The sequence below is a fragment of the Pongo pygmaeus genome, chromosome 3 (genome assembly GCF_028885625.2).
Source record: "Pongo pygmaeus isolate AG05252 chromosome 3, NHGRI_mPonPyg2-v2.0_pri, whole genome shotgun sequence".
Classification (NCBI taxonomy): Eukaryota; Metazoa; Chordata; class Mammalia; order Primates; family Hominidae; genus Pongo; species Pongo pygmaeus.
In genome coordinates, this window is record NC_072376.2 from 106009565 (window position 1) to 106032367 (window position 22803).

The window sequence follows — 22803 nt, forward strand, 5'->3', positions numbered from 1 at the left end:
TTACATTATAACTTTAGTTTATCTTTTACAAATAGTAGAATTCATTCAATATTTTAGAATATTCCAGAAAATTCCAGAATTGCACTTTCTCTTCAGATAGGATGATTTAAATGCATTATTTTATGCAACAGATGTGTAAAGCAGAAAGGAATTTATCATGGTAGTTTCCATGGAGTAAATAATATACATCAAAAACACAAAACTCAATAAAATGCAGATTAAATTTTGCTGAAAGTTACTATTAGAAATTGGCACAAATACTCTTCTGATAAACGTGGCCCATAATGTATTGTTTCCAACACAATTTTTTACATGATGGAGATTGGTGAACTGCAAGAGTATTCCCAGTGCCTTTGCCCAATGCTACTGTTGGTTGCAAAGATCCTCAGGAAATCATTAGCAAACTCCATCTAGAAACAGACCAAAAGATCAGAGATATACATTACATGAGATTCATGGCTTATGGTTGTAGAGTTCTGTGTGCAGTCGTTCTTGTTTGAAGTACAGTATAGTGTTTCAAAGCATCTGCTCCCATTCCCAAAAGTTAGTGAGTTGTAACTGTGCCAGTATATGATTTTAACAGTATGTCAAAGGCACAGTATTTGTTCTTAAATGTCAGTCATTAGAGTTGGGCACCTACACAAATGCAATGAGTTCCAGTGGAATGATAACTGGTTCTTTAAGCTGCAAAATATAGAGAGACTCAGAAACTCAAATGGAGGGAAATCGACCACCAATTTAGAGATAGATAACCTGGGACAAATAGATACTATCTGTAACACAAAAGATTGACTTAAAAATCTTGAAGCATTATTCTGAATATGTTTTCAGCTTTCGAGAAAAATGAAATGTATTCTCATCCAAATAGAAAGTGCTCCCCCCACCTCCACACTACACACACACACACACACACACACACACAATGCTAAAGCAAATATAGCAAAAGAAATATAGAAATAAGAACCAGCGTCTTGCGTTGAAAATACTATGGTCTTTGGGGCTGGACAGACCCACATTTGAATTCTAGCTCTCGCACTCACTGACTATGATACACTAATCAAGTCACTTATTCTCTCAACCTAAGTCTCTTCATCTATAAAACAGGTCAAATAATTATTTATGTGAGGCATTTCTGTGAGGATAATATATATCAATTGTCTGACGTGTGTATTCAATAAATAATGACTATCATAACTACTAATTTTTAAGACTACATTTGACCTCAAAGCATGTTGTTTATGTAAATTCTATAATTTTATACAAATAAGCCTTGCTACCTAAAGGAATGTAGAACTAATGCTGATAACATATTGAAATTTTTTTAAAATTACTAAATTAGCATATGATTATCTAGCAGTCTAATTTAACTTGTCTTTGATGGAATTGCTAGCTTTTTCTCCCATGAAGCTTCACAAAGAAAGCATTGCATTACCACTAGACATTTTCACTTTTCCTTCAATAATAATTTTGTGTTCTCATAATTTGTATAAATGCCATATACCCTAACAGCAGTTTTTCTTACATATTGTATCCTAATGTCAGAAAACAATAAAATAAGAAAAGCAATTTGATACATGTTTCCACACATATTGCCTTTTTTTTTCTTTTAACTTTATTCCCACTTGAAAATACTCAGTACCGTCTCTTGTGTCTCTCTTCTCTCCCAATAATCAAGGTCTCTCCAGGACCTTTCCAAGCAAACAGAAATCCCTTATGGCACAGTCCTAGACTCTGCAGTATATGAGCATGTCCGCATGAAAGGACTGAATCCTTTTGAGAGGGACAGCATGTATTCCCAAATGTGGCGGATGATCAACCGAAGCAATGGATCGGAGAACAATGTTCTGGAGTCCCAAGCAGGCATTCAAAAGGTACTGTCCATGGTTCTCCTTTAATAGTCCTTACCATTTTGTGTCCCATGCTGGAATTGCGAAGTTGAGATTTGGTTTTTTGTTTTGTTTTCTGTTTCTTATCTTTAATGCTGACAGAGAATTTCCTGTTAAATTACATCTTATATTGATTTAAAGAAGATTTTTTAAATGACTCATGGCACCAGAAAGGGAATTCAAAGTCCTCTGCAGTGTGTCTAACAGATCAGTTTCCATTTGAATTCCAAAATCAAATACATACACTGGTATTTTGTTCAGAAAAGGGTTAAGGACTTAACACACATGAAGTCTAAAAAAGTTTTTATAAATCCCATTCCAAATGTCATTCAAGTTATCTGATTCTTTTAAATGACTCAGGGTATTTTCTACACTGCACTTGTTTTTAGATTAAACCGTTATCTTTAGTTGTGATTATGTGAAGCTATCTGGAAGTAAAAGTTAATCTTGTCAACAAATAAGGTTCCTACACATGTCTGTTTCTATTCCAAATGTGAAAATCTTTATTTACATCTTAGTTTTTCTATAACTATCTATATTAAAAAGGCATAGAAAGACTGTTTTTCTTTTATGTGAAAATCTTACAGCTATTTTTACTCTGAGCTGTAGCTTATAAACATATATACAGAAGCAATTCAAACCCTATCAACCTCTATGACAGATCTGACTGTTTTTTCTTAAAATTGTCTCTAGTGACTAGCCTAGTGAAAATCATTGTTGACATTTAATAAATAATTACGGAATGCAGGAATGAATGTCAGTAATAGCAGCAATAGTAGTACACAGTTTTTCTCTCTGACCTTCCACTGCAGAATAATTTGGACTCCAAGTCTGTGTTTCCTGTTCTAAAGGCAAACTCACTAATATCATCCTAGAGGATATTTTGATGACTATAAAAATTATTCTGTGACAGGTTCCAGCATTATTCTCTGCTTTTTCATCTGGCACCCTTTATCTGCCACTGCTACTACTATGGTCCCTAGAGTCAGCTTAGTAATTCTTGCAGTCAACATATTGATATCATTCTTCTGAGAGCTGATGATGCTAACATAAACCTTTTTTCAAGTATTAATGATGTCTTTAAGGAAGTGAATATCCTGGAGATGTTAGCAACGGCCTCTATCCTCTTTGCCCTTATTATACCCCATTTGCTGGGGCTCAGTTATTGATTCTAAAATATTTCTTGGCTTTCTCCAAAGATCCATTGGCTCCTGGAGTTTCAACATGGTTCTCCCAGTTAATGGGGTGGGGGGTTGAGAGTTGGATCCAAGTGGGTGAATAAACATGTATTTTTGGGGAAGGGAGGAGGAGGGTGGACATTTTAAGGCTTACTAGGTACTCATAGCATGTTAATGAATTTGTGTTCAGAATAAGTATACACTATGGCTTTGAGGATCAGTTATTTTCCTTTATATCATCTGTTAAAAATGAATTTGTTTTTTGATGATTAATATAAATAGAAATTTATAGTTCATATTTCTATTCCATTTTAGGAGCCAAAGCTCCCCCTGCCTTATAACCTCATTCTATATGGTATTATTGCAGAGAAATTTCATTTTATTTTCTCTCACTAGCCTGGTGTTGATGGACACATCAACCCGGGTTTGAATCCAGCTCATTTTTAAATAAAATGTATAAACATAACTAGTTACTCAAAATCTCTGGGCCTTGGGAGTTGCATCATGAAGATAAGAATTCTACCTCACACAGTTTTTGTCAAGATTAAATAAGATAATATATAAAGCATCAATAAGTAGTATGAGTAGAGCCATAAACCTTTCTCGTAAGATGGCCCTGAAGATTACCTGAGATAACTTATATGTGAGGGATTTGTAATTATAAAGCTTTATTGTTTAATATTTCCTAATCTTAATGTAAAGTTGTGACATAATAAAATGAAGATGCAATAAAAGAGGTAGATAATAATTTCTATTCTTTGTTAGTCTGTTGATAAGGAGGGCTAATGAGTTCGAAACTGCAAATCAAGTCCTCAAATATTTATTATGCCATGTTGATTCAGTTTTCTGATTTACTAGAGGGCTAGTGAAAATGCTCTTCTGAATGAATTTATAATAGAAAATATCTAAGTGAAATTTGTTTGTACTATATATTTCTTTCAACCCAAATTAGAAACAGCTGACAGTTGATTAGACAGAGAGCAGCTAATAATAACAAGATGTATTTTGGTTCAAGCTTGCAAGGTCTTGGCCAGCTTCTATTAAAAAACAAAACAACCAACAAACAAATAATAACCTTTTCACCTGATAAAGTTCATTGGAGTTTCATGAAATTGAGAACTATGACACATGAAATGTGGTTGTGGATTCTTCTTCAAGAAACTAGTCTTGAACATTTAACACAACAGCTTTTTATTCTCTGTCATTGATTTCTAATTTATACAGGCAGATAAGACATCAGAGGTCTTTTAGGTCAACATTTCACAAAAGGCCACACTTCTTCTATAATATCTTGGGCAAGAATCCATATATGTGTGTGTGTGTGTATGTATATACTATATATGTATATGTATGTATATACATACATGTATGTATATACATACATGTATGTATATATACACATATATATGTATATAGTATATACATATATATATACACACACTATATATGGATATATATATAGAAACTGCCTTCCAGGAAGGCCTGCATCACTGAGAAAAACAATCCTCACAATCTATAACTTTAAATAGATTCCATTAATGTCTCAGTCTATATTTGTTCTTAATTGTGCTACTAGTCTCATTAAGTTTCTCTTACTTGAAGGTAGATACCGATCTCATCTACCATCTTGATTCGGCTTGTACCAAAGAAATCTGTGTAAATGAGCATTAAGTCGATGAGTTCTGATTTGCTAAAGTTGTTATCAAACTACCCTAAGCAAACTAGAACAGATTTTTTTTCTGCCTTGCTTTAACCAAGATCTTTTGCATAAGTAGAAAAAATATGATTTTTAAAATGCAGCTGAATTTTTTATGCATTCATTCAACAATTATTTATTGAGCACCTTCTATTTTTCAAGCAGTACATTAGTCACTGGGATGGACAGAAATGAAAACAAATGCCTTCATGGAGTTTGCATTATAGTGGGTATAAACAATAAACAAAATAAACAAGCTCTATGGTATGTTCAGTAGCGAGAATTGTTAAGGAGAAAAAATAAAGTAGGAGAAGAGGATGGGAAATACCGAGAAGCAAGGTAATCTGCTTTATTAAATCAGGTATCCAGGGAAGTCTTCACTAAGAAAGTAACATTTGAATAAAAACTTTAAGCAGGTTGGAGAGGGGAGAGTATGTGTATGTCTGAGTAAAGTGTTTTTAGAAAGAGTGTCAGCCAGTACAAAGGCTCTGAGGTAGAAGCATGCCTAGATGTTCCAAGAATATGAAGGAGGCCAGTATGGATTCAGAAATAAGGGATAATATCAGAAGTGCAACAAGGTCAAGAGGTAAAAGGTCTGGAGGTAGAGAGAAGATGAATCACGTAGGGTCTAGCAATGCAAAGTGTGGTCCTGTGGACTAGCAGTGTCTGCATCATATGAGAGCTTCCTAAAAATATGGACTCTTAAGCCCCTATCCCAGCCTTTCTAAATGTGGATCTCATTTTAACAATATCCATAGGTGGTTCATATGCATGTTAAAGTTTGAGTTGTGCTAACGCAGGCTGTCTAGAACATTCTAAGTTGGCTTTTTCTCTGTGTGGGATATCAAACCTCAGGAGAGTTTTGAACTGAAGAGCAACATGATAACATATTTTGGCAAATCATATGACTATTGTGCTGAGACAAACGGAAGATGGCAACATGGAAGCTGGAAGCCAGTTAGGAGGCCATGATGGTGACTCAGCAACATTCTGAAATTACACCATGAGAAGTTCATTTCTCTTAAAACCCAAATACATCTTAAAAGATTATGACTTTGAGTAGTTATTGGCATTAGCACCTTAGCGGAATTTAGTCTATTAGATTATTTTAGAAGGGCCTAGGACATAAACAGATATAGCTTCTGAGAGCAGTTGTAGAAACTTCCAGGTGACAGGTAAGGATCTGACCAGAAATTAAGGATCATGTGGAGCACTAAAATAGGGAAGTCTCTGATTATTATGAGGGTAGTATTCACTTCCCATTAATCTATTATAACTCTTGGGGAAAAACAAATCATTCTAGAATCTCAGCATAGAAGACCACTAGAGAAGTAAATAAAACCAGGATTGGTAGGGTTTGTAAGTGAATAATACTTCAGACTATGAAATTCCAAGGGGATGTACACTCAAACGGATGCCATAGGAACAGGGAAGTCGGTGGTGGTGCCAGCACCAGCAGTATTCAGTCATAAAGATAGCATTAATGTATAAGCTGTCTGTCCACAGAAGTCCGAGAGCAATACGGGGAAAGGGGTGCTATTACTGGGGGGAACTCACAAGCTCCAAAGTGCGCATCAGGGCTGCAACCAAGCCGCTGGACTTCAGGGCCTAGCTTTAATCCCAGCTGGAAAACTGAAGTATTAAAATGGAAGCCAAGGCAAAACATTGGTCATATCAATATGGGCCAATGTCATGGGTTTTAGAAGACTGAGGAAGGAAGACAAATCCCAGACCCTATGAACTAGTGAGTAAGCCTACCCCAGTTTTATTCAGCTCTGGCTGAAAAACTCAGTGGACTTGAACCTGCTATTTTACATACTCATTCAACACATATTCAGTGAATACCTATTGTTTCCAAGGCTCTGTTCTAGGCATTAGAAGGTGTAATAGAACAGGTAAAGTTCCTGCCTAAATGGAGATTATATTGTAGTGAAGAGAGGATAACAGACAAGCATAAATGTGTGCTCTAAAGAAAAATTGGAAGGGTAAGAATGGGAAAAAAAAGCAGATCATGAAGAGGATGTTGCCATCCCATATTGGGAGGTTGGGAAATACTTCTCTGAGAAACTGACGTTTGAATGGAGACCTGAAAGAGGACAGGGGGTGAACCATGCATATAGTTTAGAGACAGGGGACAGGAAGTGCTCCAGGCAGAGGGAATGCTCATTACAAAATTCCTGAGGCAGAAGCTAGCTTGGCATGCTGGAGAGAAATGTCAAGAAGATCAGCGAGGTTGGAGCAGGGTGCACAGAGCGGGGGTTAGGGGATGGAGAGGCAGATGGATACGATCAGAGTGGGAGGTGGGCAGGATGGAGGCCATTGCAAAGGCTGACGCTTGGGCCCCACTAAAGTCCAAATTGTATCTTAATTGGTAAATGGAAGGCAGCTAACTTTCTCACATTCCTCCAGGTGATTCTGATTCACAACAAGGGTTGACAATCACTGATATAATATTCTATGAGTGATTTTAATGACCTTAGTTACTCTGAGATGAGAAACCAGTGCAGAGTTTTGAGCAGAAGAGTGACACAATGTAACTTACTTTTTAAAGGTCCGCTCTAGATGCTGTGTGGAGACCAGGGGGCTCAAGGGTGGGAGCGGGGAGCTTAGTGAGGAGGCCACTGTAATAATCCAGGTGAGACATGAGCAGGGGTGGACCAGAGAGATTATGGTGAAAGTGATGAAAAGGGATTAAATTTAAACATATTTTGAAGGTAGCACTGACAAGATTTTCTAAAAGAGTAAATGTGGGGTGAAAAAGAGGAGTTAGGGATGACTTCAATGTCTTTGGCTTACGTAGGTGGAGGGATGGAGTTGCCATTTACTGAGATTGAGAAAACCATGACAAGAGTAGGTTTGATAAGTCAAATGAGAATTTGTCTCTGGCATGGTAGTTAATATGAAATGCTTACTCATGATGCAGGCAAAGTTTGTATTTAAGGCCACAAGGCTGGATGTGGTCACTGAGGATGTGAGTATATCTGGAAAAGAAAAACATCTAAACACAATTTAATATTTAGAGGAGGCAGAGACAGAGAGGGCGGAACAAAGCATCAGGAAACTATCAGCTAGTGAGGTAAGATGGAAAACAAGAGAGAGTAAGTGGTGGTTCAAAAACCAAAAGAAAAGAAGAATTTCAAGAAGTTCAGAGGATCAACTGTCTGTCAAATGATGCTCATGATAAAGGGTGATGAATGCTAAAAATTAATTGTAGTTTTGGAAACCAGCAGTCACTGGTGACCTGACAACAACAGGCCTGGTAGAGTAGAAGAAGAGATTAGAGAAAGATTGGAGAAAAGAAAAGAAGTAAAAGAGAGGATGTGGAGATTATGAGACTAGAAAGAAGAGATTATGAGAACCAGGTACTGGAAAAAAATGCCTATACAAATAATCGAATCACCAAGAATAAACACAGATGGTATTTGAGAGAGTGACAGAGAGCCAAGTGATAAAATCTTCAAGGCACGTTGGAGGAGTGACACTGATAACTGTAGTAAAACTGACAAGAAGATACTATAGCTCTTTTTAAAGGAGTAACTCCTTTTTAAAGAAATATTGCTGAAAGAAAATGCTGAGTAATGAGAGGAGTTCCTGGAGTAGGATGTCAGGCTTGGGGAAATTTTTTACGAAAGAAGACATATACAGTATCTGTATATTGATGGGAGTATGCGATAAAGAGAAGGAAACCAATGATACAGGAAAAAGACTGCAGTATTGCTGGAGAACTTTCTTTGATTAGGAGATAAGTTATGGCATCTTAGTGCACAGGTAGACGGTTTGGACTTAGAAACACAGTCCATCCATAGTAAGAGGAGAAAAGGACATAAGTTAGAAGATGTGGTGGTGGGAGCATAAGGAAGTTCATCCTTGACTGCTTGTATTATATTTAAACCAAAGTCATCACCAGAGTGTAAGCAGCAGGGCAGAGATTCTGGAGATTTGAAGAAAGAGAAAATAGGAATGGCTGTCCTGGAGAATCAAAGAGATAGTAGACTACTAAAATGTAATAAACTTTCTAGACAAGACGGAAGGGGTTTGTAATCGGTGGTCATGACTATAAATTGGGACCAGTCAGCATGATTGTGAGTATTTTTCTAGCCATCATCTTTAGCTGACTGAGTATAAGTGCAAAGTCCACAAAGAGTATATTTCACCAGAATTAGTGTTTCCAGAAAAGTATGATAGAAGATAATAGGAGCAAGCAAGGAAATTAAGAGCACATGCAAAAAAAAGTAATTGTTATGAATCATGGAATCTGTGCTATATAAAAGGAAAGTGATGACACAAGGGAATTGAGGATATGAAAAGGGTGGCCGGAACAATGCATTGCGGGCCTAGATGGGACTGGAATTCTTGGAATCAGCAAACAAGAAGGATAAAATTGGAAGTAACATGACACTTGTTCTGAGATGACACATTTGAAATTGAAATGATGAAGAGAATACAGTTATTGAAATTGATGACATGGGATTTGGTGGCTGAGGTAGTAGAAAAGACAAAATCTTTGGGGAAGAGGAAGTCTTGAGACTGAAAAAGAAAGTACTGGAAAGAGATGCTTATGTGAATAATCAAATCGCCAAGAAGAAACGCAGAACTCCTATTTGAGAGAGTGACAGAAAGCCAAGTGATAAAAATATTCAAATAATGTTGGAGGAGTGATGCAGGGTCAGTAGGTGACCACAGTAACACTGAGTGGCAGGTAGTAAAGTCTGATAACATAAGCTTCAAAGCTGGAGAATTTTCGGGACAAGGGTCTAGAAATGGTTTGAGGGGCAAAGAGAATACCAACACCGAATCCTGTCCCAGTGGTAGGAGTGTTGTAGCAGAGAAAAATAATCGCCACAAGACCACAAGCAATGCAGTATCCCCAGAAGACAAGTACATTCTACTTAGCAAAATAAAGTAAAAGGAAATTTCAAAAAACAAATGGAGGTTATAGGTAAGGTGATTATTTGTCCTAGTTTGCTTGGAACAGTCTCGATTTTGCCACTTGTCCCAGTGTTATTAACTGTATTCCCACTCACTCTCAAGAGTATTATCATTATGACAACAAATTGTATGACCTCCCTAGATACACACATCCTGCTGATAATAAAGTTTCATAGAGCAGAGTAGAAGAACCTGGAGAGTTGTAGAGGAATAGGAAAACTGGTCAAAATCAAGGGATGCACAGATCCATATCAGTGAGATTTAAACAGTGATCTGGAAATTTCAGACTTTCCATGAGGGCAGCATTTAGGAATCCAGGACCAACATAGACTCTAGGCAAATTATGTTGTTAAGATGCGTGTAGGGTGGCAGGAGGGGTGAGCATATTGCCAGGTGCTTACTGAGGTGTGGGGCCCCTCTTCATCCCTGACAATGGCAGTGGAAGCTTGGCTAACAGCAATCTCACCAGCAGCTGAAAGTCTTGAGGGCATTGCTTCCCACAGCGGAGTGAGGCTGGGAACTATAGCAGCTGATACATGCTAGACTTAAGGATGAAGCAGCTCTGCACCATGTTGCACAAAGGTAAAAAGGCTGTGAGTAGAAAACAGATTTCAACTGTTACACAGCTTCATCTATACTTTGTCCTGACCTTGCACGTTGGCCATATCCTCTTTTCTGCTTGTTCCATTCCCCTTCCTTGTAGAGCTATAAGCATCATTTGTCATTGACTAAAAATGCCAAAGTAGATGACAATTAATGAGCCAGCAGCAGAAGGAGGGTGAGGGCAAATTGGAGATTTAGTGAGCAACTTGCTAATATATTAACTAGGTATATGACCTCAAAATCTGGGTTAGGCCCTTATTACAGAAAGAAATAAGCAAACTGAAAATGGCTTGGGGAAAAACAAGACGACAAACTCAACAGCTTTGGTTCTACGAAAACGCCAAGCCTGGGCTGTCATACCTCTGGACTTGGAGGGAGCAGTGTATTTGCTGCATTTGCTCTTTTGCCAAGTGATTCCAACAAATACGTGATTCACTTCAGCACTACACCCTGCAGCTGAGAGCTCAGATGCCACTGGCATATTTTCTGCTCTCTAGAAATCGGAGTTTTTAGGTCTGTGTCAGTCATCACACAAAGAAAGAAGAGAACTGCACAGTGGGAGAATAAAAAAGATGTAGAGATCATTTCCAGCAGCCGTGCTAATGCATTTTTAATAGTAGAGTTGGATGTTTTTTTAATTAAGACTTATTTTTGTTTTTAACAATTGTCATGGATATTTGAAATCAAAATCAGACTTGATTAGATGTTTCCTCAAAAGGAAAAGGAGAAACCTAGAATCATTGTGACACATGAAAAATTGCTTATGAAGACTTCTTAGGTCATCATCAGCAATTTTACATAAGTTACAATGTGTCAAGTTTTATAGCAGACAAATCATACTACAAATACTACAAACAAACATGTTTTTCTAGATGCCAAGAAAAAATATATGTGTATATATATATATATATACATATATATATATATATACAAATTCTGTGAATTATACTGGATGCTGATGCAACAGTGAAGTGCTGTCTTATTTACATAAAGATGATACTACCAACCTGCTGCTGACAGAGTATGTTCTTTTAAAATTGCTTTTTTCCACAGTGATTTAATTCATGATGAAAGCCAGATCTGCTCCAATTCTTCTTTTAATTAGCTACATTCAATTCTAATTCATCTATTCATTCACTCATTCCTTTAATCAACAAACATTTATTCAGTGGCTGCTAAGTAAAATGCAGAACAGTAGGTACCCCACAGAGAGTTGTACAGGACATTTTGAGAACACAGGGAAAGGGAACCTGGCATAGCCTGAAGGGTGAGGCTACTTCAGATCAGTGAAGACTTCCTAAAGGAAGTGATATTAAACTTAGAATGGGTAATATTTAATTAGGTAACACAGAAATAACAATAAATGGGATAGGGAGGAGAGGGCCTGAGCAAAGGCGTGAAGGTGAGCAGAGCATAGTATGTGCAAGAAACAAAAAGCAATTCCAGTTAGAAGAGAAGGCGCTGCAATAAAGTGGTGGGGGAGGAAGGTGCTTGTGGAACAAAGACACTTACTGGGCCATGTATCATTGGAACTTGCTAATTGGACATTAATATAATAATTCAAACTAGATGAGCAATAAGATGTAAAAAGAATAGCAGAAGTATTTGAAATCAGTTTCTCGATTGTGAAGAATAGAGAGCCACTTTGGACTTAGTTTTCTTCCGTATTTTAAAATTGTGGAAACAGAATTTATTAATTCTAAGATTTTTTCTGGAATGAATATTCAGTGAGTCTTTGGACACTAATTTCAAACTGTTTAATAGCTTATGAGAGAAAATGCTTCCTAGGAAACTTCAGAGGACTGTAGTGGGAGTCCCTAACACAGAGAACCTAACATCAAGCCTATGTTGTTAGTCCTGACTTAAAACACAGCCTCATACCCAAGTGAAAAAATTCTCCAAAGGATTTTCCAGCTTTCTAGTTCCCTGGGATGAAAAAAGAATAGATTGATGCATCTTTGTTTCCTGCTGATTGCATTATATTCTCAAACTTCTTATTCCAATAAATATCCAAGGCATTGCCTTGGTTTAGTTCTTACTCTCAAAGTTACTTCCCAAATTGGAAAATGCATATATATTTTTTAAAAATTTTCTGTTGGGTAAATACCAAAAATTAAAAATTATAATCCTACTGATATCATTTGGCTCTGTGTTCCCATCCAAATCTCATCTCAAATTATGTCATGGTAGGGACATGTGTCAGGGTAGGGACCAGGTAGGAGGTGATTGGATCATGGGCATCATTTCTCCCATGCTGTTCTCACAATAGTGAGTGAGTTCTTGCTGAGCTAGTGGTTTTAAAGTGGCATTTCCTTGTTTTCACACTCATTCTATTCTGCTACCTTGTGAAGAAGGTGCCTGCTTCCCCTTCACCTTCCACCATGATTGTAAAAGTTTCCTGAGGCCTCCTAAGCCATGCAGAACTGTGAGTCAGTTAAACCTCTTTTCTTTATCAATTATCCAGTCTCAGGCATTTCTTTATAGCTGTGAGAAAATGAACTAATACACCTACCATAATTTAAAAATTATTTTAGTCTCCAATTTTACCCTCAGAGTTTACCTCCATTAATAGCAGAGTATACATCTTTATGACTTCCTTCTTTATTTAAACAGGCCAGGTGCTGTGGCTCACGCCTGTAATCCCAGCACTTTGGGAGGCTGAGGTGGACGGATCACCTGAGGTCAGGAGTTCGAGACCAGCCTGACCAATATGGGGAAACCCCGTCTCTATTAAAAATATAAAATTAGCCAGGCGTGATGGCGCATGCCTGTAATCCCAGCTACTCGGGAAGCTGAGGCAGGAGAATCACCTGAACCCGGGAGGCGGAGGTTGCAGTGAGCTGAGATTGCGCCATTGCACACCAGCCTGGGCAACAAGAGTGAAACTCCATCTCAAAAATAAAAAATAAAAATAAAAATAAAATAAACAGGAGACATCTGCAAAAATCACACATATGCAAATAGTCACACATATGAATACAATTTTTGTTTAATTTCCATTTTGACTTTTTAAAAAATAAAATGTTTTCATGCCCTTGTCTTTTTCAATTCCTTTGTCAAAAACATCTTTCAGGTTAGTGTGTATGTATATTACACATATGTAAGTTTCATTTACTTTCTGTGGCTCCCAGTCCCTGGCTGTTCTTTTATATCCTCAAAAGGGCCCTCCCTCTCCTTTCATTCTGATTTATGTGCTCAGTGTTCTACAATTTTCTCCTTCTCAACTGCTAAATTCAATTCTCTGACTAAACATAAATGCCATGACTATTAGCATATCTTTCTGCTTTTACGTTTCTCAGATTAATTGTCATCTTAGGCACTAAAGCTTCTGATTATAAATTCCTCCTTTCTTGTTAAATATCCATAACTCTATTATTTTTCTTATTTTAAATCAATATGTCTTGCAAAATCCTTTAGGGCTCTGCTATCTGGCGCCAGCTTTGCCTAGGAGATAATAAAATAAATAAAATTTGAATGTCTTGATAGTGTTTGGGGGAAATAAATATATTACAATATAAAACCATGCTTATGTTTTATAGAAAATAACTGGCTTCTTCCATTATTCCTTTATTTCTCCTATTATACATAACATTAAATACTGGAGTCCAAAAGTGCACACTATGTTTTAAAAAACTCTGTAACTAAAGATAAAGCTTCTCTTTTTAGGTGATAAAAATTGACTTGTAATATAATCTAAGCACATCACATTCATAGCTTTCATATTTAAAGTTCATTTTTTAATACAAATTTTTATTGAAATTTTAAATTTTATTTATTTTTTAAAATTATAAAATACATGTAACATAAAATTCACCATCTTAACCATTTTAGGTGTACAGTTTAGTAGCATTAAATACATTTACATTATTGTACAACCATCACCACCATCCATCTCCACAGCCCTTTTTCTTGCAAAACTAAAACTCTGTACCCACTAAAAATTCCCTCCTCCCATTCCCTCCTCCCCCAAAGGCCTTGGCAATCAATTCTGTCTCTACAAATCTGAACATTCTAGATATCTCATATAAATGTAATCACATAGTAGTTGTCCTTTTTTGACTGGCTTTCTTCACTTAGCATAATGTCCTCCAGTTTCATCTACATTGCAGCATGTGTCAGAATTTCCTTCAATTTTAAGGCTAAATAATATTCTGTTGTGTATATGTGTATGTGTATATATGTGTGTGTATATATATCCTGCATTTTATATATATACTATATATATATGTATATACATATATACATACACACATATATATCCTGCATTTTGTTTATCTGTTCATTATCAATAGACATGGGTCGCTTCTACCTTTTGGCTGTTATGAATAATGGCTCTCAATTATCTTGGGTATATATCCAGAAGTGGAACTGCTAGATGAAATGGCAATTCTAGTTTTCATTATTTAAGGAACTGCCATACTGTTTTCCATAATGGTTGCACCATTTTACCTTCACACAAATAATGCACAAGGCTTCCTTTTTTTTTTTTTTTTTTACATTCTCACCAACATTTATTTTGTTTTTTTGATAGTAGCCATCCTAATGGGTATGGGATAGAAATCATGTAAATCTAAATTCTATTTTAGTATGCATTTTTAAGAGGCACTATTTTGGCTAATAAACTTGAATGACTATCTTCTTCACATTATGCTCCAATAAAAATTGGATTGTGCTTGCTTGTCATATAAAGCTCAGCATTCCTGAGAGGTAAGACTCAAACTATCCCACAAATATGGCTCATCCCAGTAGTGATTCTCAAAGACAGAAGAGACCAATAACCTACCAACCAGCCCCTAGCAAAAGAAGCAAGTCAGAATGGGGGAAGGAAGTATGTATAGTTCAACAGAACAAAAACTCATGTTATTCAGACACATCCAATTGAGAATAATTTGTTTTCCTAAACTCTGGGAATGTTTATCTCTGCCATTGTGATTCCTAGAACTCATCACAGTTATGGAGCTGAAAGAGACTGCAGGGACCTTCTAGATTAATCATTTTGTTTTATGGATGAGAAAATTATACCTAAGAAGGTTAAGTGATTTACCTAAGGCCACACAGCTGATTAGTGTCAATATTTATATCTCCAGCCCACATCTCTTAATTCTGGTCACTTGCTCTTTCCATCACAGTTAAAAAACTTAAGTCTGTAATGTCCTCTCAAAACTAATTGAAATTCACATCACAATTTGAGTGGTTCTCAAACTTTATATGCTATTAAGAATTGCCTAGTGAGGCTGTCCAAAATGCTTATTCTTAAACCTCCAAACCCAGATATCAAGATTCACGGAGTCTGGGGTGGGACCTAAGAATTACACTAACAAGCAATATAGATGATTCTGATAAACATTGTTCACAGATTATCTTCTGAGAATCACTCTTCTGGGTACTGTTTAAAAGCCCTGGTCTTAAGCCAGTGATCTTCAAGGCATGGGCCCTGGTCTAGCTGCATCAACACCACTTGGTAACCTATGAGAAATGTAAAGTCTTAGAGCCCACCCCAGAACTACCTAATCAGAGACTCTTGGGGAGAGACTAGAACATTGTAGATTAATAAGCTCTTCAAGTGACTCCAATGCATCTAACATTTGAGATCCAATGGCCTAGGCTCAATTTTAGTCCAAGCAAGCCACTCACTTTATTATGTTGCCTTCCAACTAGAGGATTTAGGAATCCAGGGCTTTGGGTGCATCAAAGTAATCTAAAATATTTGATCACCCTAACTGATACTGCCAGGAGTGTGTGTGTGTGTGTGTGTGTGTGTGTGTGTGTGTGTGTGTTGAATGTTTCAACACTAAGGAACAAAACCTTCCCTGTCTTTGCTCCTTACATGCAATTGATTGAAAAGTAGAGGTTAAGTGTGAGGAGCATATCAAGTGGCAAATGTGGCTTCCCGCCTTGTGACATCATTTACATTTTAGGAACAAAACAATACTTATCTGCTTGCTGCAAATCTTCACCTGGATGTCCTGTCAGTGCTCCTGCCAGCCATATGTCTAACACTCAACTAATTACCTTTCTTTGCAAGTTGATGCTTATCTTTCTGTGTTCTTTATTTCTGTTAAAAGCATCACTGCCCTCCCTATCATCAGGCTAGAAATTGAGGAGTCATTTTCATTGCCTTCATCTTTCTTACCAGAGCCAAATAATTGCTTTAACTATCAATCCTGCCTCTGACACATCTCTCCAATTTATTCTCTTCTTTCACTTTCTACTTCCAATTTAGTAATTCGTGTCATTATTACCATCCTCCTGGACTACAGAAATAACTAACTAATTGGCCCCCTCCTGCAAATTCATCTTCCCTCAGCATAGCACTGAAAGTGATCCATCTTTGCTCAAAAGCCTGTAAGTGTTCCACTTTATCTCTAGTGCAAATTGTTTATGCTAGCATTCAAAAGTCTCTATAGGTTGGTATTATTCTGTTTTTCAGTACTCATTTACTCATTCATTACTTAAATAATGCCTATTCTGTATTGATTTGGGTATCTTCCCTTTCACATGCCATACATTACTATCAAACCAAGTTGCTGGCTTTCTCTTATACTCTGCAATGTTCTTACATATCAGGTATTGCTCATTTCTTTCCCTCCATCAGGAATGCACTCCTCTGCCTGCCTTCTTTTTCTGTCCATTCGTTCTTCATTTTCAAGGTCTATCTCAGTCGTACTATGATGTCTTTCCTAAAATATTTTCTTCCTCCATTAAGCTTTCTTAACAATGTATCCATCTCCACAAATGGTTTCCTTTTAATACTGTAATTGTCTTTGCTTGTCTATCCTTCTAGATTGTATACTATTTTGGGCCAGAACATATACCTGATTCATCAGTGTATCCCTATATCTCTACAGCATGGAGCTTGATTCTTAATCTTTCTTTCCAACTTGAGTGACTAAAATATTTAATAGAAATCAATATTAGATTATTCATGAATTTAGATCCCAAAATGTCTAGGCCTGATTCCTCATAGTGTTCCTCTTAAACAGACTAAATATTTATATATTTTCCTTATGTTCTGAGTAGTACAACTTATTCACTATCTTTAAAGGCTCCCAGTAAAATAATTTATAAGAACAGATTTCAGTACTTTTCAATTCAATTTAAATGCTATCAGTCTTGTCTTGTATGTTTATGTAACTGAGACCTATCACTTTGATTAGTGAAGGATGCCATGTAGAATTATGTTTCAACTGTGGCAAAATGATCAGTTGTATATATTTGTTTTGCATTTTTTGTCTAGAAAGCTGGGAAATAAGGCAGGAAAGACAGAGCAAGAAAAAGGCTAGGCTCAAACAAATTTGGCATTTGCCTCAGGTGCATAAATTAAGGGGGTACTAAACAAACAGAATAATCGGATGGAATCAGCATTGCTTATCTTCCCTTTTGCCCCAGGCACCAATATGGCTCCACATGGTACTGGCAAATCTAGTCTTTATTTGAGATTTTGATATTTTATAATGGATTTTTGCATGAATTTTGTTCTTTTCTTAAAATATTACGTAAGAGTATTGTTTATTTGATTACTGAGTTTGGTGCACCCTTCAATTATGCACACAGGACAGGTGCTTTACTCACCTTATCCTAGAGGAGGCCATGAGAAGGAAGCAGAAAACAAAATGGGGAAGAAAAAAGAAAGGAAAAATAGAGAAGATGAAAGGCATGAAGGGAGACAGACAGTCTTTATTAAATACTCTTAATCTTTAAGTTTTAATATTATATTAAGTTGATAATAGATAAACAAAAACAAATATGATGAAAGATTCTGCCAACATTGGTGTAAATCAATGTTGTTTATTTGTATACAATATGTATATACCATAGACAGATGTAGATTACTACAATATATATATGTATTACAGATTTCATATTTTATTTCTGCATATTAAAATATGTTCATTGTATTAACTCAGGAAGGTTGATTCTGAATTATTTTTATTTTTCATATTTATGTTTATTTTTCCTTATTAGAATTAGTTACAATTTTACCATATTTTAGAAGAATTTACCTGTTAATCTCTGACAATTTCCAAATCATAATTAAATATTTCTTTAAGAATCAAAGATAATATTTGACTCAAACTTTTGTTGTTTGTGCTAAAGAGGAAGATAAAAAAGGAGTTTGAATCTGAAATTCCCTGCTAACTGGTTATGAGTCCTAGTCATTGTTCTGAGAAATTACCAGGTAAATTTCCCGAAACATTGCACATAATTTGTAATTTACCCCAACAGAGGGATAATATGTGGTAAAATATGGAAAATGTAAAAGAATGGGATCAATAAACTTGGGCTAATTCACTGAATACATGTATTTTAATCTCCTGAGCATCTGGGTTTTTTTAACATTTAAAAATTAAATGCTCTGTAGTGTAAAGATGCAGTGTTTGTTTTGAAAGAATATAGGAGACTTCCAGGAAAGAGTAGCTACTCAGAAATTATGGCTTTCCCTTCCATGACAAGGCCAACAATATGCCTTCATTTACTGATTCTCATCTAATACCTGAAGCTTGAGCACCCCATCTGCTCAGCAGTATGTAAATGTGATGGAAGGTTTCTGCCTCAAATTATACGTCAGAAATATATTGCAGTTAATACTTTGTGTATTTAACTCTGTGTATAAAATATTCAGCCTGCAGGAGAGTTGTGAATTACAGTCAAGTGAAATGCTGTGCTTGAATTGTGAAGCCCAAGAAGCTTTTATCAGCTTATCAACTCAAAATATCAATATTCTCCTGCACCATGTTAACACAAATACATTTATGCAATTCCAGCAACAGAGATGGTCTTACCATTTCTCCATTTGGTGCTTTGGATATAATAATTATATGCAAATTTGGACAAATTTCCTTTCTGCTTTAGGGAATCTAATTTAGTTTGTCAATCTAGCTGTTTTTCAGAAATTGCTCCACATATTATACACAATAATAAAAGACTCAAATCTCATTTTCTAACCCTGCACTCCTAACAACATTTCACATTATTTTGCATATTATTTGATAATATACTGTTTGAAAATCAGGAATCTTATCCAGAGTCTTAGAATTGCTTTAAGTTTTGTCTTGGTGTTTGTCTACTGATGTGCACATTTTTTAAGTTGTGTGTGCTGGGAGAGCCACCAAATGATGTATCGGACCAAAAATATTTACCCATTTGATATTGTCTGTTAGTCATCCAGCGATTTCAAACTTAATATATCCAAAACCCAACAGTTGTCCCACCTTTTATTTTTTTCTTTCTCACTTGATAGCAAATTCATTTTTCTTAGATTGACTCTTCTCTTTCTCTTACACCTCATGTCTAATTCATCAGTAAGTCCTGTAGGGCCCTTTCTTTCTCTCTTTCTTCCTTTCTTCCTTCCTTCTTTCCTTCCTTCCTTTCTTTCCCTCCCTACCTCCCTTCCTTCCTTCCTTCTCTCTCTCTCTCTTTCTTTCTTTCTTCCTTTCTTTCTTTCTTGACAAAGTCTCACTCAGTTACCCATGCAGTGGCATGATCTCAGCTCACTGCAACCTCTGCCTCCTGAGTTCAAGTGATTCTCCCACCTCTGCCTCCTGAGTAGCTGGGACTACAGGAGCACGCCACCACACCCAGCTTTTTTTTTTTTTTTTTGTATTTTTAGTAGAGATGGGGTTTCACCAGGTTGGCCAGGCTGGTCTTGAACTCCTCATCCACCCACCTCGGCCTCCCAAAATGCTGGGATTACAGGTGTCAGCAACCACGCCTGGCCCCTGTAGGTTCTTTATTTAAAAACATACAAATTTTCACCACCTCCACCATTATTATCCTGGTCCAAGGCATCATTGTCTCTTTCCTGGATTATTGCAATAGCTTTCTACCAAGTCTTCCTGATTTTACTCTACTTTGCCATAGTCTGTTTTCAATATTGCAATATAAGTGAACAGGTCATTCTTCTGCTCAAAATTGTTCATTGGCTCCCCCCTCCATTCAAGGCCAAAAACTCTTACAATAGCTTGCAAGGCTGAATATGATCTATGTGCACCCACCTCATTATCTTTCTGGCTTGGCTTATCTGGTTTCTTTGCTGTTTCTTGGTTGTACCAACCACACTCCCCTTTTCACTGGCTGTTTTCTGTTCTTCCTATCTTTCCTTCCCCTAGGTAGCTTCGTGACCTACTTTCTCACCATATTTGAGTCTTAGTTCAATGTTACCTTTTCCAGAAACTTTCCCTGACTTCCCTATTTCTAAATGCAATACCTCTGATACCTCAGCACTTCCTACACTTCTTTCCTGCTTTTATTCTGTTTCCACAGCATATGTCACTTACTAATATATAATTTACTTGCAATTTTATTTTTAATTACCTTATTGATTTTTTATTATATGTATTTAAGGTTTACAACATGGTGTTTTGATATACATATACTCAGTGAAATGGTTGCTACAGTCAAGAAATTAACATATCACCTCATATAGCCGTCTTTTTTTATAGTAAGAACACCTAAAATATATTCTGTTAGCAAATTTTCAGTATACCATTTTCTTAATTAACTGTTCTAGTATATCCTGCACTAGAATGTAAACTTTACGAGGGCAAGAATTTTTGCCTTTTTTACTCACTGATAGATCCCAAGCACCTTATAGGTGCCTAAAAGATAGAAGATTCTCAATAAATAATTGTTGAAAAATAAATTTGGCCCCCAAAATAACCCCCCAAAATTAAACAAAAGTGAATTGATAAAAAGCAAATAGCCTCTATGATTTCCTTTTCTACAGTAAGAAATTATTTGGACAAAATAGTCAAAGTATATTAAATTAACAATTCTTAAGTTTTAGAGTTTGATGATCTGATATATGTATACATTGGGAGATGATTACCACAACCAAGCTAATTAACACACCCATCACCTCACATGGTTACTTTTTTTTTTTTTTTTTTTTGGTGAGGACACTTAAGATCTACTCACTGAGCAAATTTCTAGTATACAGTATGTTGTTATTAATTATAGTCACCATGCTGTACATTACATTTTCAGAACTTATTCATCTTTTAACTGAAAGTAAAATATGTTGATCCTTTGACCAACATCTTCCCATTCCTCACCTCCACCCCAGGCTCTGATAACCACCATTGTACTCTCTGCTTCTATGAGTTTATTTTTTTTTAGATTCCACATGTAAATGAGATCATGCAGTATGTCTTTCTATGTCTGGCTGGTTTCCTCTAGGTCTATCTATGTTGTCACAAATGGTGGGATTTTCTTCTTTTTAGTAGTTAAATATATTCCATTTTATACACACACATACACATACACATACACACACACACACACACACACACACACACCCCACATTTTCTTTATCCATTCATACACTGACAGACATTTTGGTTGTTTCTGTATCTTGGCTCTTATAAAGAATGCCACCGTGAACATAAGAGCACAAATGTGTCTTCGAGATGCTGATTTCATTTCTTTTGGATATATATCCAGAAATGGGATTGCTAACTCATATGGTAGTTTCATTTTTAATTTTTCATGGAAGCTCTGTACTTTTTCTCATAAGGGCTGTAAAAATTAACATTCCCACCAACAGGGTAACAAGGGTTCTTTTTTCTCCACATACTCACTAACACTTACTATCTTTTGTCCATTTAATAATACCAATTCTCACAGGTATGAAGTAATATCTCACTGTGGTTTTGATTTGCATTTCCCTATTGATTAATGATGTTGAACATTTTTTCTTATACCTGTTGGCCATTTGTACACCTTCTTTTGAGAAAGTCTATTCAGTCCCTTTGCCCATTTTTTATTTGGGTTAATTGTTGTCTTTTAATTTAGTTGTTTGAGTTCCTTATATATTTTGGATATTAACCCTTCATCAGATGTACGGTTTGCAAATATTTTCTACCATTTCATAAGCTGTATCTTCACTCTGTTGATTGTTTCCTTTGACATGCAGAGCTTTCTATTTTGATGTAATCCCATTTGTTTATTTCTGCTTTTGTTGCCTATACTTTTGGTGTAATAACCAAAAATATCTTAACATAAATTTATGCCAAGATAAATTTAACTAAGAGAGTAAAATATCTACACAAAGAATACTGTAAAACGTTGATGATAAAATGAAGAAGACACAAATAAATGAAAAGTTATCCCATATTTGTGGATTGGAAGAATAAATATTTTTAAATGCCCATAGTACCCAGAGGGATCTATAGATTCAATGAAATCCTTATCATAATTCCAATGACTATTTTACATAAATAAAAAGACTAATCCTAAAATGCAAATGAAACTGCAAAAGACTACAAATAGCCTAAGCAATTTTAACAAAGAAGCACAAAGCTGGAGGCATCACACATCCTGACTGGAAACTGTATTGCAAAGCTGTGGTAATCAACATAGTATGATACTGGCATAAAAACAGATACATAGACTAAAGGAACAGAATAGGGAGCCCAGAAATAAACCAATGCATATACAGTCAAGTAATTTTTGACACGGACATCAAGAATACACAATGGGGAAGGGAAAGTCTCTTTAATAGTGTCAGGAG

General features: G+C 36.1%; 1 protein-coding gene across 2 annotated transcripts in view; it reads left to right on the forward strand.

Moving 5' to 3' along the window:
- GRID2 (glutamate ionotropic receptor delta type subunit 2) overlaps positions 1 to 22803 on the forward strand; it is a 1522941-nt gene that overhangs the window by 1244904 nt on the left and 255234 nt on the right. For both annotated transcript variants that reach the window (XM_063663917.1, XM_063663916.1), the window contains exon 13: positions 1676 to 1871. In XM_063663917.1, coding sequence (XP_063519987.1) covers positions 1676 to 1871 — 196 coding nt within the window. The remainder of the gene's footprint in view (positions 1 to 1675; positions 1872 to 22803) is intronic.